We start from the raw sequence: 13,128 nt of genomic DNA on the forward strand, positions 1-13,128 counted from the left end.
GTCTGTATGAACGCTGAGATCTCAGAAACTACAAAAGCTAGAAGGTTGAGATTTCCCACACATATTCTTTGGCTTCCTACGCAGCGCAAGTTTATTTTAGCCGAGCGCCACGCCCCCTCTAACGCCCACAATCGCTCACTAACGATTTTAAAATGGGTCCTGCGCCCACATCTTTAAAGATTTCCGAGAAGTATAAATGCAATTTTGTTGTGTATATTTATACCTATCGAAATGTAGAAGACATTTTTCAAATCGGACCATTCATTAAAAAGTTATACGCAATCAAAAATTATATATCTATCTCCCTCGCACTCCCTTTAGCTGAGTTACGATTATTGGTCGGGAAACCAACCCGACACAGCGTTCGCACTCCCTTTAGCTGAGTGACGGGTATTAGATAGTCGGGACAACAACCCGACTATAGCGTTCTCTCTTGTTTTTAATTATGCAATGTTTCCGTTGCAGCTTTGCGAACAACAAAGCTGAGCCTGCTTAAAAGGGTTGAATGGACGGGGAGAATACCCTTTTTGATATCTTATGTTTATATAGAAATAAAAAAGACTTTTTTAGTTAGAATTTAAAAATTAGAAATTTCCAAACACTTTCTTGATTTCATTCATATATCAAAAAATCCTTTGAAAATGTAGGATAATTTATTTAATCAAATATTATTCCAGAAGTACCAAATAAACATATTTCCCAATAAACTTATGTTGTTTTTACTAACTAATCGGAATTCCATTTGAATCTATCATATCTTTAATAAAAATATATATTTTAATTTCATTTTACGAACCCATAAACCCCCTTTAGCCCCTACTTACACAGGGTATCAATAACAAAGCGAAATACAAGAAAAATGGCTGCCAGCTGCGACTATTTGCCATTTTGTAAGCTAGCTGGGAATTAGCAGCAAAACCAGCCAGCTAAAAAACTAAAAAAGGGCGGAAAGAGGCAAGGAAAAACTGTCGCTAAAAGCAGTTCTCCAAAGTACTTTCCATCGAGTTGGCTGGGCGTGGTCAAGCGGAGTTGGGCACTGAAGTCCATCGGTGGTCAGTGAACTTGCCGCAACTTAATATCCGCCAGTATCGACATATATACATATATACTCGTAATTATGGCCAGCATAAACGGCTATATAATAGTGTACATGTACTCAGTTATAGGTAGGGCATAAGTGATGGCTTCATTGGGCTTTCGGTTCGCTTCGGTTCGGTTGTGAATTATGGTCTATATTCAGAAATTTGCATAGAACGCTCTTCGGTCTCACCCGCTTGTCTGCGTCTGAATTAATTAATTATTTATAGCTTGCGAAACATTCTACCCTTCGCTTTCCTAACGTTTTGGCCATGTTTGCTCAGTTGCAAATTTTGCTGTCTGTTATGGCTTAAAGTGTAGAGTCGATTGTGTGTCCTAGACCGGAGGCTTAAAGCAAGACGTCACCCTTGGCTCTTATCTAACCAAAGCGATCGCAAAATATGGTCTTGTTTCAAAGCCCGATTTCAGGCTCATGTGCATGGCAGGCACGCACACATAATTATAATTTTTACAACGTCTAAATAAACGCAAATACTTTATGCACAGAAGCAGTTTTCAAGGGGGGCTCGGTACTGTAGAAGTACTGAGTCAGGTAGGGCGGTTCTACGTACCTGTAGTAATGAATGACAGTCCAAAGAAGGCGCCGCGACATTCGCTGCTGGCTATTAATTGTAGGAAAACAAAGGGTATCAAACAGAATCGTTTAGAGTTTGGCCAATTTTGTGACGCAGCCGGAAATAGAGCTAAATATAGAGAAAGTTGATTGAGAGAAAGCGAAAGGATGGCTATTTAAAATATGTTGATACTTTATAGTTTGCAGTGTTTTTGTTTTCTATTTTACATTTTAATGTTATATTCTAAAAGTAAATTGTTCTTTAACAAACAAACATTTTTAACAAATCTATAATTATAATTTTAAAAGCTGACACTGATTCACATAATTTCTGACTGATTATAAAATTAATCGTCCAAATCTTTCGCTCTTTAAATAATGACAATTTTAAATTCCTTTATTATTTGAGAATATTTGAGAACCTAACAAATTTTATGAATAATCGAAATTTCCAAAGTTAAATATTTAATTTTTGGTTATCATTATTTTAAATTACATTTTAATAGGCTTTTTATGACCCAATGAGTATTCTGAATTTCATCAATTTAAGTTCTTTATTGATCGTCTTCTTATATTTATTCTTTTTCAGCAATTTCAAACAGCATTAAGAATATAATTTATGCCACTCAGCGCGCTCAGGTCTAGCAATATTAATGATGGCACAACTTCTCCGGCTCTCTCCCCGATTCTCGGTGATTCTCTTCGCCGGTCCCAACCAGCCATCCAGCCAAAGGCTATAAATATGATTGACTAGCCGGACCAATCGAGCAGTAAAATTTTGAATTTCGTTCGCAAAGCCAGCCGGAGGAGCAGTAATCGAAAGGGAGCCATGTTGGTCAAGGTCTTAATGGTGAGTGTGCCGAGCTGCGACCGGATATATATGGATATTTCAAACGTATCAATAATCCTGCCAGCTCGCATTGCTCGCGGTCCTGAGTCAGGCGAAGCCCCAGCTGTTGGTCACGACGCCAGTGAGTTATGCAACCGGAGCGGGAGGCACCTGGCTGGCCCCCTCCCCCTCCGCCGCCTACTACCCGGCCTATGCCAGCTATCCGGCCTACGCGGCGTATGCGTATGCACCGGTTTATGGCGCATACGCCACGTATCCCTACTACTACCCGTATCTAAGGCGCTGAATTCGATACCGATGCCTCTGTGCTGGTCAACTTAAATATTCAGTGAATTTGTAGGCATTCCTACTGTGTATACAGTGTAACAATTTATGATGTTTTACAAATTAGAATTATAATTAAGTAATGGAAATTGACAATTATATTTATCATTAACAATTTCTTGTTGAACATTTTTGTGCTTTTGACTAAGTCTTACTCCAAAATCCATATTTAAATGATTATGGAAAATTCCTATTTTAGAGCTTCAAGTGCCTGTAGAAAAATGTTTGTTTATTCGACTTAATTTTGGTCTAAAATACATTTCTTTTATTAGTTGGCCATTTATGGGTTATTTTAACAATCAGTTGAATGTTCAGATTTTTGACTTTTTAAAATTTTATATAACTGTATTAAAGCAAGGAAAAACATACTTTTTTTTTAATTAAGTAAGAAATACTTTTTAAAAGTACGCATGAAAATTTCTTAACGCCGAATCAAAAACATCAAGAAACCACTAACAGATTAGACAAACTCAAAGAGAGTAAAACTTAAAAGTAATATAAATGCGGATCCCTCAATGTGAATACTTTATGCCACTCTGCTTGTGTGTTGTGTGCTCGGAATAATCCTGTTGCTGATGTTTTATTTCCCCTCGCGCTTGATTCGATTTGGCGCCTGAAATCAAAGCGGCATAAATACATAAAATGATAAACAAATCAATAAATGGCAAGAGGCATCATCTACCTTTGGCCGGGTTCTGTGGGATTTTCCATTTGGGTTTTCTCTCTGCCAGCATTTTCCGACCCTTGTCGTTCCTCAAATTTGCTTACATCTGCGCATATTTTCACTTGCACGTCTTCTGTTGGGAATAGGGAGTTGTGGGAGGGAAGAGGGTGGTGACTACGGAGTATGAGGTATTCCGGGGAAAGCAGGATGTCGGTGAGTATCTTGGTAACCCGCTACTGATTTACCTTACGTGTATAAATCTTTTATTCATGTAATCCATTTGAAAAACACGTTTGCACATGATTGTGTTCGTTTCGAAAAAAGGGAATCTTTCTAACATATGTACAATGTACACATATGTGTATGTATGTTTGGGCCAACCGACGTATGTGCGGTCCGTGTGTATTTGATTTGAAAAATCGTCAAAATTATATAAAGTGAATACAAATTTCATTTGCTCGGTTTTATTGCTTCGCCAGTTGCCATACAGACTTTGCTTGCCAATTGCCTTTGCTACAGTGCTGGCAATCAAAATAGTCACACTTTGACTTTGATTGCGAATTAACGATGATCTTTTGATTGGCAAATATGCTTTGGGACAGACAGGAGTGTAAATAAACGGATGAAGGTAGGAAAATAAATCATCAAGAGAATTAAATACAGGGAAAGTTATCTTGATCATTTGTGATTTATTTTTGGTTAATTTGGTATATTGTAAATTGGGTTATCACTTTGTAATATAAGAGGGATAGTTTTCAACAATAAATAAAATAATATTTTATAACCCAGAAAGTTTTGCTCATTATGCTAACAGAAAATCCCTTCGAAAAACTCGCCCTTCTGCTTATCATATTTTCGCTTACCTTTGACAACTTTTGGGCAACAAAAAAGGGGCAAAAAATAAAAAAAGAGGACGACAAACACGATAGGGCGACAACAAGTAATATTCACCATGGAAAGGCACAAAAAGTTGCCGGAGCTCTCAACACAGTTTTATTGAATAAAAGGTCATTAAATTTGGACGCTATCTGTTGCGAGAACTTGCGAAAATGGAGCAGCCATTTTCCCTTTCCCCCTGCGTGGATTTTACTAGCCTTTTCCGCTTAGGTAGCAAACTTTACAACTACTTGGCATTTACCACCTGAGCGAGTCGCGGAAAAAGGGGAGAGGGATGAAAGTTATGATAAGGAGCAGCAGGATACCGCCGGGGGGCAGAAGGCTCCACTCGGGCCTTTCAACGCGCAGGACAAAGTCAAGCAGAAAACTTGACTGGAGCCGCTGGCTGCGGACAGGACGAAAAGTGGGAGAGTACGCGCAGGAAACGCTGAAAGGAAGCATATTTCATATAGAAAAGAAATCCTTTTAAATGGAAAGTTTAATCCTGGCCAAGGCAAGGCGCCGATGCAGAAGGAAAAACGCGGAAAAGGGGACGCCAGATGCCAGGCTTTCGATAAGAACTAAGCTGAACTGAACCGAGTGGAAAAAGCGGAGTACAAATTGCTCCCCATCACTGCTCAAAGCCAAAGGAGTTCATTTTGTTCGGGAAAATTGCCTAGCGGAAGGGGAAAGTTGTACACTAAAAAATAATACCAACTATCAGGGGTATCAGGGGGTTCAAAGCCCCCCATTCGGGAGAAAAGTGATGGGATATTGGGTATTATGAAAATTTGCTAGAACAAATTGGTTAAGAAGACACCCTACCACCAAATTTTTAATGCAGATAGTTTTATAAAAGTGATATGTGCTTTGATTAATGGAAAATAAATTGAAAGTTTATCTATTTAATGATTAATAATTTTGTTAATTCCCTTCTTCTAATTCAATTAGATTTATTGATTTAGATTTTATCCCTTATAAATTGTTACGAATTGGTTTATTCAACAATTGATGATCCTCTTTTGCATTTAATTATTAAAAAGCAGGAATGCATAATAATTAATTGTATAACTTTTATGTCAGCTTTTACCTAATTAGTTTATATGAGAATTTAATAAAAAGAATAAATAAATTTAATAAAAGAATAATTAATTAATGAGAATAAATTAAAAAGCAGGAATGCATAATAATTAATTGTATAACTTTTATGTCAGCTTTTACCTAATTAGTTTATATGAGAATTTAATAAAAATGTTTGTACTTAAATGTGATCTTAAATTTGTAAGAAGTTAACACTAAAACTTTCAGTGTGAATACTTTTAAAAGGAAAGAAAATTCTCGGTTTCGCTGGTATGTACAATTCTTTATTTACACAGATTGGTCAAGATGGGATTCACAAACGGCCTGCTTACTTCTTCAGCAGAACGGGAGCAGCGGCGGCGATGGGGGCGGTGTAGGCGGCTGCCACAGGGGCGGCGATGGGAGCTGCGAAGGGGGCGGCGGCATAGCGGGCAATGGGGGCGGTGTAGGCGGCAGCCAGGGGAGCGGTATAGGCAGCAGTGTAAGCGGCAGGGGCGGCGTAGGCGGCAGCAACGGGGGCGGTATAGGCAGCGGCAATGGGAGCGGTATAGGCGGCGGTGTAGGCGGCGGGGAAGGCGGCGCTGTGGGCCACCGTGTTGGCGGTGTAGCTGGAGGCGTAGGGAGCCACGTAGGCGGCACTGCCCACCACAGCCGGAGCGGTATAGGCCAGAGGAGCGGCGGCCAGAGGAGCCACGATTCCGGGCTTGGCAGCAGCCACAGCCACAACAGCGAAGAAGCAGACGGCGAACTGTGGATTATAATTCCCCTTAATTATTTAATCCTTAAAACGGAATTTAAAGTCCTTGTAGAACTTACGAATTTCATGTTGATTGTTGTTTGGGTTTTGGGTTGGCTTGTAGTGACTACTTGAAGCTGTGAGCTGGATTTGATGTTGAGTCGATCGGACTGGCCAGTTTATATAGTAGCCATACTACCATAGCCACTTGGACACGAAGGCCGCGCTTATCCATGCAGCTGGCATCGCTGACAGCGCAGCTCAAAGTCTTTGACTCCGTTTCAGTTTAGTGGGCCAATACGATACGATCCATTGTTGGTGCACACGCACACTTGGCACGTGCCGGGCCTAATTCGATTTGACTTTGCTAACGGAGGGCTGAGTAATTGAAATGCGTCAGCCCACAGGGCGGAACAAAGGCCGTAAAGCAATTATGATCGCAGAATCCCACTTGAGGGGTGGCTATCCAAGTGGCGGAGGAACTTGATGGATGCCTCAATTATTCAGGAATTACCAACTTAAGGAAGATAGAGAGATCTTCTGTCGGTGGTGCTTAGATGATAGGGAGCAATGGAAGCTAGAAGGTGTATCTTTCAAGAGGAATCGTCTAAAATTCTTCACTAAAAAAATATATAAATCCTTGCTATATAATAAGTACGTATCACTTACAAGTTATAAGTTAAAATATTGCTGAAACAAACTATAAACCAAAGCTAAAATCAATTTTCAGGACTAAAAATTTGTAAGTTAAATTCATTATAATAAAAACATATAGGTTTCTAACTTACAAATATTCACTTTTTATTATTTCAATGAAAAATAAAAAAACTGGTTTTGTGATAATATAATTTTAAAATTATCTCAAGCCTTTACAAATTTGTATTCCAAGCATTTTTCCTTTTTTTCAAGTTCAATACAGAAGCTTAGCAAACTTTTAAAATTCAACAATTAACTTAAATTTCGCATAGAAACTTCGACTGAAATTAAATGTATTAATTTCAATCCACCACACACTCGAATGGGTTCTCGGCTCTGAAATTTCGAAAAGTTTCAGCCACCCCTGGCAACCTTTGCCGAGGTTTCCCACATCCTTTCTCCTCTTTCTCCCCTTTCCCCAGGAAAACAGCTTTGTTCTCATGAATAATTTGTGGAAACCACTTAAAGGCGGCCGCCCTCTTCTTTGGCTGCCTGTTCCGAATGTCGCTGGAATTTTCTGGACGAATTCAAACCAGAAATTTTTTAATAGACTTCATCTTGATGAGGACTCGGGGATACGGAAACGGCTTAGGCCTTTTCCAGAGGTGGGGTGTCATGTGTGTCGTTCGCTTTTTACGGCACTTAAACGACGCATTAACGCGCACGCACAGCTGCTGCCACGCCCCCTCTATCTCGCCACCCTCAACCTCGAATCCTGATCCTGATGCAGACATAACCCCGGCCAAGTCAGAGGCAGTTGCGCCTTTATTACGGCAATAAACTCAACTTGGGACGGCGACTGGGCAAAAAAAAAGCAAAAGTGCCGCGAATATTTCACGCAACTTGTTCAAAGTTCCTTGGTGCTGCCCTGCATCAAAGAATGTTCCCAGAGTAGCTAGGTAAATTACAAGTCCTTGGTCCTTGAGATAATTTATATATTTAAAAAAACAACATAACAATATGTATATAATATTAGTTATAATTTAATTAATATTTTGAATAATTAAAATTGTAATTCCTGGACAGAATAAAACCAAGGATATTTCCAAGTCGAGTTGGTTTTTGGACTCCCTCTTCTTTTGGCTTCGAAGTCCTCGTTCCGAGCTTTTTGTCCCTGTCAAACGGAGCGAATTTTTGTGCTCGGCTTTTTGTGGAAATTTCTTGCTTTTTAATTACTTGCCGGCACTCGTGGATACATATACATCATCCCCGGCTCCCAGGGGACTGCTCTTTGATATGGTCCCCGTTCGGGCCACTCGAGAGTTGCGGGCACTGCACTTGAAATGGCTAAAAAGGAGATCGACGGGTGGCTGGGGGAGGGGAAGTGCCATCAAAGCTTTTAGGCGGATTAACCAATATAATAATTTCAGTAGCAACTCCTCGCCGCAAACTTGACAATGAAAGCAGCCTGTTGGCCAGGAGGGAAGTCAAGTGTCAAAACAAATATGTTTGCCGCCTGCGGTTGCCGGAGCAGTTTTCAATCCGAGGCGAGGCTGCATGACTGTGCATTTAGTAGACACACCCATCCGCATCCACATCCACGTCCACTTCCACATCTCTAAAGGATCCCGGCGCATTGGCAATAGGCTGGCTCGTATGCACAGGCACATGGCAAACACTTGAGCCGCACAAAAGGAGCGAAGGAAGCGGCAGGATGCGCGCCAAATCCTTCGCCAGCAGCATCATCATCATCGGCAGTGGCTGGAAAGCAAACCAAAGGAACAACTGGCAACAATTTGTTGTACTCCAAGAAAATATTACTAACATTGTAAAAGAATTTTAAAATTATAAAGTATGCAGTATAGTATAGTACACTATTTTAAAAAATTCAAGAAGGTTAACCTACTTTCAAAAATCGAACTTTCCTAACTCAAATTTTATGTAGTTTGAACAAATCTTTCTATAAATCAAAACATTCTATAACTCAAATATCCCTTTACCTCGAACCAAAAAAAAAATTGGTAACTAAAATCTCTGTAATCCCAAATTCTTCCAGAGAATATTTTACCCATAAAATCTTTAATAATAAAATCGTTCAATACGAAATTCGGTCTTACAATTATTTGAATTTCCGAGAATTACACAAATGAAAATTCTTTATATAAAACAAAGATCTTATCAAGTTTTAATATAACTTCAGAAATAATAATAACTAAAATAATAACTAACTAACTAACTAAAATATTATAGAATAATATATAATAAATAATAATAAAAATATATAATTTTTGAGGTTTCCGAAAGACTATTAGAATAATACGGATTTACAATTTGCTCCACGTTTTTTCCAGTATTACTTTGCCACACCCCCAGGAATAAACCTCCCCTTTGAGCAGATCTTCCTTAAGTCCCCTTCCCTGGCATTTCATCGGCCACCCGCCCACCAATCCATTGCATTGCTGAATTCGCGTAATTGGCATTTTTAAGCAAAATTCACGCTTCAACACTTTTTCAAGTGAGAGACTGGCACTACCGGAGTATCTGGATATGTGTGCCTCGAAAGCCCGCGAAGGAGTATGCGGAACTGGGTGGAAATGGAACTGGCTTTGTGGCGGTGCATTCTTGCGAAGTGTGCTTTACCACACACGGCAGCCTGCACTCGATATTTCTAATTAGTGAGTTTTAAGCTCTTTGCCCGCAATTTGCGACATTTATTAATTAATTTCTGCCATCTGCCAGCGGTGAGTGTGGATTACTACACCCAAAAAAAAATCCGAAAGTTTACAGTTAATGAGCGTTGTATTAAAAGTATACTACAGCTAGTGTTAAACTGTCAGTATTAATTTAAAACTAAATAATGTAGGGAGCAGACTCAATAGTGTTAAGTTAAGACTAAATAGTGTTAAGTTTATGCCCTGAGTTTAATTTCTATACCGAAGTTTCGATTTTCGTTCCTGGTGTGAGGCCAGGATGCTCTGGTTTGGAACCTGGACATTTCGAACAGAAAAAGTGTTACCGCTTTTTAATGCTATTCGGACGCGTTAGTATTTTAAGGGTTTTACATTAGTGTATTTTGTAAACGACGCTGCGGTCTGTTTAAGGTTTGTTTGTGAAAATTACTTGTGAAAATTTTAATATTTGCTTATTTTGGGCTTATTTGAAATGTAAGTACATTTAAATTGTGTCTTAGTGCATAACTAATGAGTAAATTCTTTTCTTTTTACTGACACCACCTTGAATTGCGCTTCAGATGCCGGGAAACTAAGGATCTTGCAATTGGCTTGCATTTTTTCTGACCGCGGCCAGCGCGGTTACCTTCAGTAATTTATAAAAATGTAAAAAATATTTTTGATAATATATACATATAATAGTACAAAACAACATTTTTTGAATTTTGTCTCTTTAATACGGGGTATAATATTTATACTGGCATTATACTAAATAGTATACAAAATAAACTAGCAGCCTAAATTTCAGTACACTGAGTGAGTATAAACTGTATACTCGTTAGTTTAAACTTGACAACTTCGAAAGTTTCATTTTTATACTTTCGAAGTCCATTAGTTTAATACTCAGAGTATCGAGAAATTTTTGACACTCAATAGTTTACTTTTAATGTAGAAATAGTTTAGTTTCTATGATCATTTTTTTTGGGTGTAGACAGAGCAGTGATTAGCCGGATTTATTGTGGTCCATTAAAATAGGCACACAGTAATGGGGCGGAATAATCTGATAATTTCCTGATGACGCGCTGGAGTAACATCCATAAATCAATCGGTTAAACCCGCTAGACCTATTAAATTGTAAACGCATTGCAGCCGCCAAGGTCAGGGACAAATCGCTAAGCGATTCGAAGTAACGGACGCTCAGGCACGCACCAAAAATAAGACATGGCCAGGTCTAGACCACGAATATTAAAGAAACTGAAAAAAACAGTAGCCAAGAATTGCGCATGCGCAACGTCAATCGAAAGTCGTTGACTTGGCAGCCATCGATGGCTGATCTAAGTTCGTGATCCGCATTCCCAAGCAGCTCGAAAAGTGTAAGTGGCTATAAAAGAGCCGTGCAGCTTTCAGTTGGACATCACACACCAATTGGCCATCCACCAAGTGACAATCCAAAAACAAACCAAATTCATCAATATGTTCAAATTCGTAAGTACAGAGGATCTATTTAGAACAAGGGCTTATCATTGTGAATAGAGATTTTAAAGTGGCGTTAAAAAGAAAAAATTAAAGAACTGCAAGATCTTAAAATCTAATTAAAAAGTTATAACATTTTGACATATTTTTTTTTCAGTTTTTCCTCTTAAAAAATATTTAAAAATTAAGAAGCAATCCTTAATAATTTTGTTGAAATAATCAATCACACTAAGAATAGATTTAAATAAATTTGGTTTACATTTTTTAACCAGTAAATTAATAAGTAATTTAACACTTCCTTTAATTTATCTAATATATTAAATGTCCCATTTTAGGCTGCTATCTTCTTCGCTGTTGTGGCTGTGGCTGCTGCCAAGCCCGGAATCGTGGCTCCTCTGGCCGCCGCTCCTCTGGCCTATACCGCTCCCGCTGTGGTGGGCAGTGCCGCCTACGTGGCTCCCTACGCCTCCAGCTACACCGCCAACACGGTGGCCCACAGCGCCGCCTTCCCCGCTGCCTATACCGCCCCTATTGCCGCCGCCTATACCGCTCCCATTGCTGCTCCCCTGGCCGCTGCCTACACCGCTCCCTACACCCGCTTTGCCACGCCCTATGCCGCCCCCTTCGCTGCCCCCTACGCCGCCGCCTACACCTCCCCCCTGGCCTACAGCTCGCCCTATGTGGCCCGTCCCTACGTCGCCGCCGCTGCCGCCCCTCTGCTGCTGAAGAAGTAAATCAACGGATCTTGAACACTGTGCAAAATATTGCCCCGTGAGCTTGGCTCATGGCTTGGCATTTATTTTCTCTGTACCCCCACTTGTGATGCATTAAAAATCTAAGAATCTACTAAAGTCAATTGTTTTTTTTATTGTTTTGTTTTGGGCTTGCTTAAGTTAGTTTAACAAAATTATCTAAAGTTTAGCGACTTTTTCTAAAACTTTTTCAATAATTTTGGTCCTAAAATAAAATAGTTCTTTAAACGAATACCACTTTTTTTCAACTGTAAAGCTTAAAGTATTTTGTTAAGACTTAAAAAATGAATTAAAAATTATTCCTTACCAACTTAAAAATCTTCATGGCCCCTTTGACATTCCAGAATAGGTTTTTAATGGATTAGCATGCGCAGCGTTTGCCTTCACATATTTAAAATGCTCCATTAGCGAGCGGTTTTTTGCGGCCATTTGAGCTAAGCGTTCAATTATTGCTATGTATATGTCGAGGCTGCGGAGTGGGTCTGAATATCAATGAGGATGGCTGAACACCTCTTTCATCTGCCATGAAAGCTTCAATGAGTTTAGATATGTGTATGTCCTTAAGTCAGAAAATCGAAATTACCGCAGCAACCGCAAGCCACCAAAATATGGGTTAGCATCCCCATTTCTATAAGCATTTCTCCGAAACCCGAAACCCCAGCTCAAGGCAAACAAACATCATAGATGACAAGCCGGCTGGAAGCAGTAAATTAAAATTGACACCTGATGCTGACACAATTTGAGAGGCCCGTCGAAGGCCGACTTGGGTTTACTTGACTTGACTTGCCTTCAGTGCCAAAACTCCCGGCGCTAATGAGGCCTGAAACCAAAATGCGTCAACAGTTCGGCTCAGGAGGCTCCCGGCTCCTGATGGTGATGATGATTTTGATGACATTCGAATAGGGCGCTCCATTTACCAGCGCTCATTTGCCTTCCTCCTTTACCCTCCTCAACCCCCAGAGATTCGCCCAACTCATTGCTTTCGAGTACTTAATCATTATTAAATGCCATATGAAGTGCTCGGCTGAACACTTTAGTGAAGAAATTCGTTGCGAGCGTGGTGATTTCAGAAGAACATTTAGTTAATGAATTCGGGTCAGGGGTTTTCGCTTGGATTTCTGGCCTTGATTTGAAAGGCGACTTTAGAATTGTGTTATTAAGCGGTTTTCTAGAAGTGAATCTTTGCTTGAGGGTGCTTGTGAGCAGTTGAGATAATTTAATTTTAAACTAAAAAGATTTCTTAAAAGTAGATGATCCTGTAATGCAGGTACGATATAAAAATAAATAATTATGAATTAAAAAATAATTATTATAACAAATTATGAGTTTCGATTTTAACACATTTTATTATTTTCACACTTTCTATTGATATTAGAAAGTTGATGTTAGAGGAGACTTAATATCATATGGGACGTGA

The 13,128-nt window shown here is 39.4% G+C and overlaps 3 protein-coding genes across 3 annotated transcripts; 2 read left to right on the forward strand and 1 right to left on the reverse strand.

The window, feature by feature from the left end:
- Positions 1 to 2,393: 2,393 nt before the first annotated feature.
- Positions 2,394 to 3,004, forward strand: LOC108067363 (uncharacterized). The gene is made up of 2 exons (XM_017156342.3): positions 2,394 to 2,501; positions 2,566 to 3,004. The coding sequence occupies exons 1-2, from the start codon at positions 2,481 to 2,483 to the stop codon at positions 2,785 to 2,787; spliced, it is 243 nt and encodes an 80-aa protein (XP_017011831.1). The 5' UTR covers positions 2,394 to 2,480; the 3' UTR covers positions 2,788 to 3,004.
- A 2,716-nt stretch (positions 3,005 to 5,720) lies between these two features.
- On the reverse strand, positions 5,721 to 6,319 carry LOC108067362 (as-peptide 126). Its single transcript, XM_017156340.3, has 2 exons — positions 6,262 to 6,319; positions 5,721 to 6,193 (listed from the first exon to the last, which is right to left on the reverse strand). Exons 1-2 carry the CDS (start codon positions 6,268 to 6,270, stop codon positions 5,774 to 5,776), a joined length of 429 nt encoding a protein of 142 aa, XP_017011829.2. The 5' UTR covers positions 6,271 to 6,319; the 3' UTR covers positions 5,721 to 5,773.
- A 4,599-nt stretch (positions 6,320 to 10,918) lies between these two features.
- On the forward strand, positions 10,919 to 11,770 carry LOC138913205 (cuticle protein 38-like). Its single transcript, XM_070215960.1, has 2 exons — positions 10,919 to 10,971; positions 11,295 to 11,770. The coding sequence occupies exons 1-2, from the start codon at positions 10,960 to 10,962 to the stop codon at positions 11,691 to 11,693; spliced, it is 411 nt and encodes a 136-aa protein (XP_070072061.1). The 5' UTR covers positions 10,919 to 10,959; the 3' UTR covers positions 11,694 to 11,770.
- The last annotated feature ends 1,358 nt before the right edge of the window (positions 11,771 to 13,128 follow it).

The sequence above is a fragment of the Drosophila takahashii genome, chromosome 3L (genome assembly GCF_030179915.1).
Source record: "Drosophila takahashii strain IR98-3 E-12201 chromosome 3L, DtakHiC1v2, whole genome shotgun sequence".
Taxonomy (NCBI): domain Eukaryota; kingdom Metazoa; phylum Arthropoda; class Insecta; order Diptera; family Drosophilidae; genus Drosophila; species Drosophila takahashii.

Coding starts and splice junctions, on each gene's coding strand:
- LOC108067363 (XM_017156342.3), top strand. CDS start 2,481: ATGTTGGTCAAGGTCTTAATG. Junction 2,502..2,565: donor TGTTGGTCAAGGTCTTAATG/GTGAGTGTGCCG, acceptor TAATCCTGCCAG/CTCGCATTGCTCGCGGTCCT.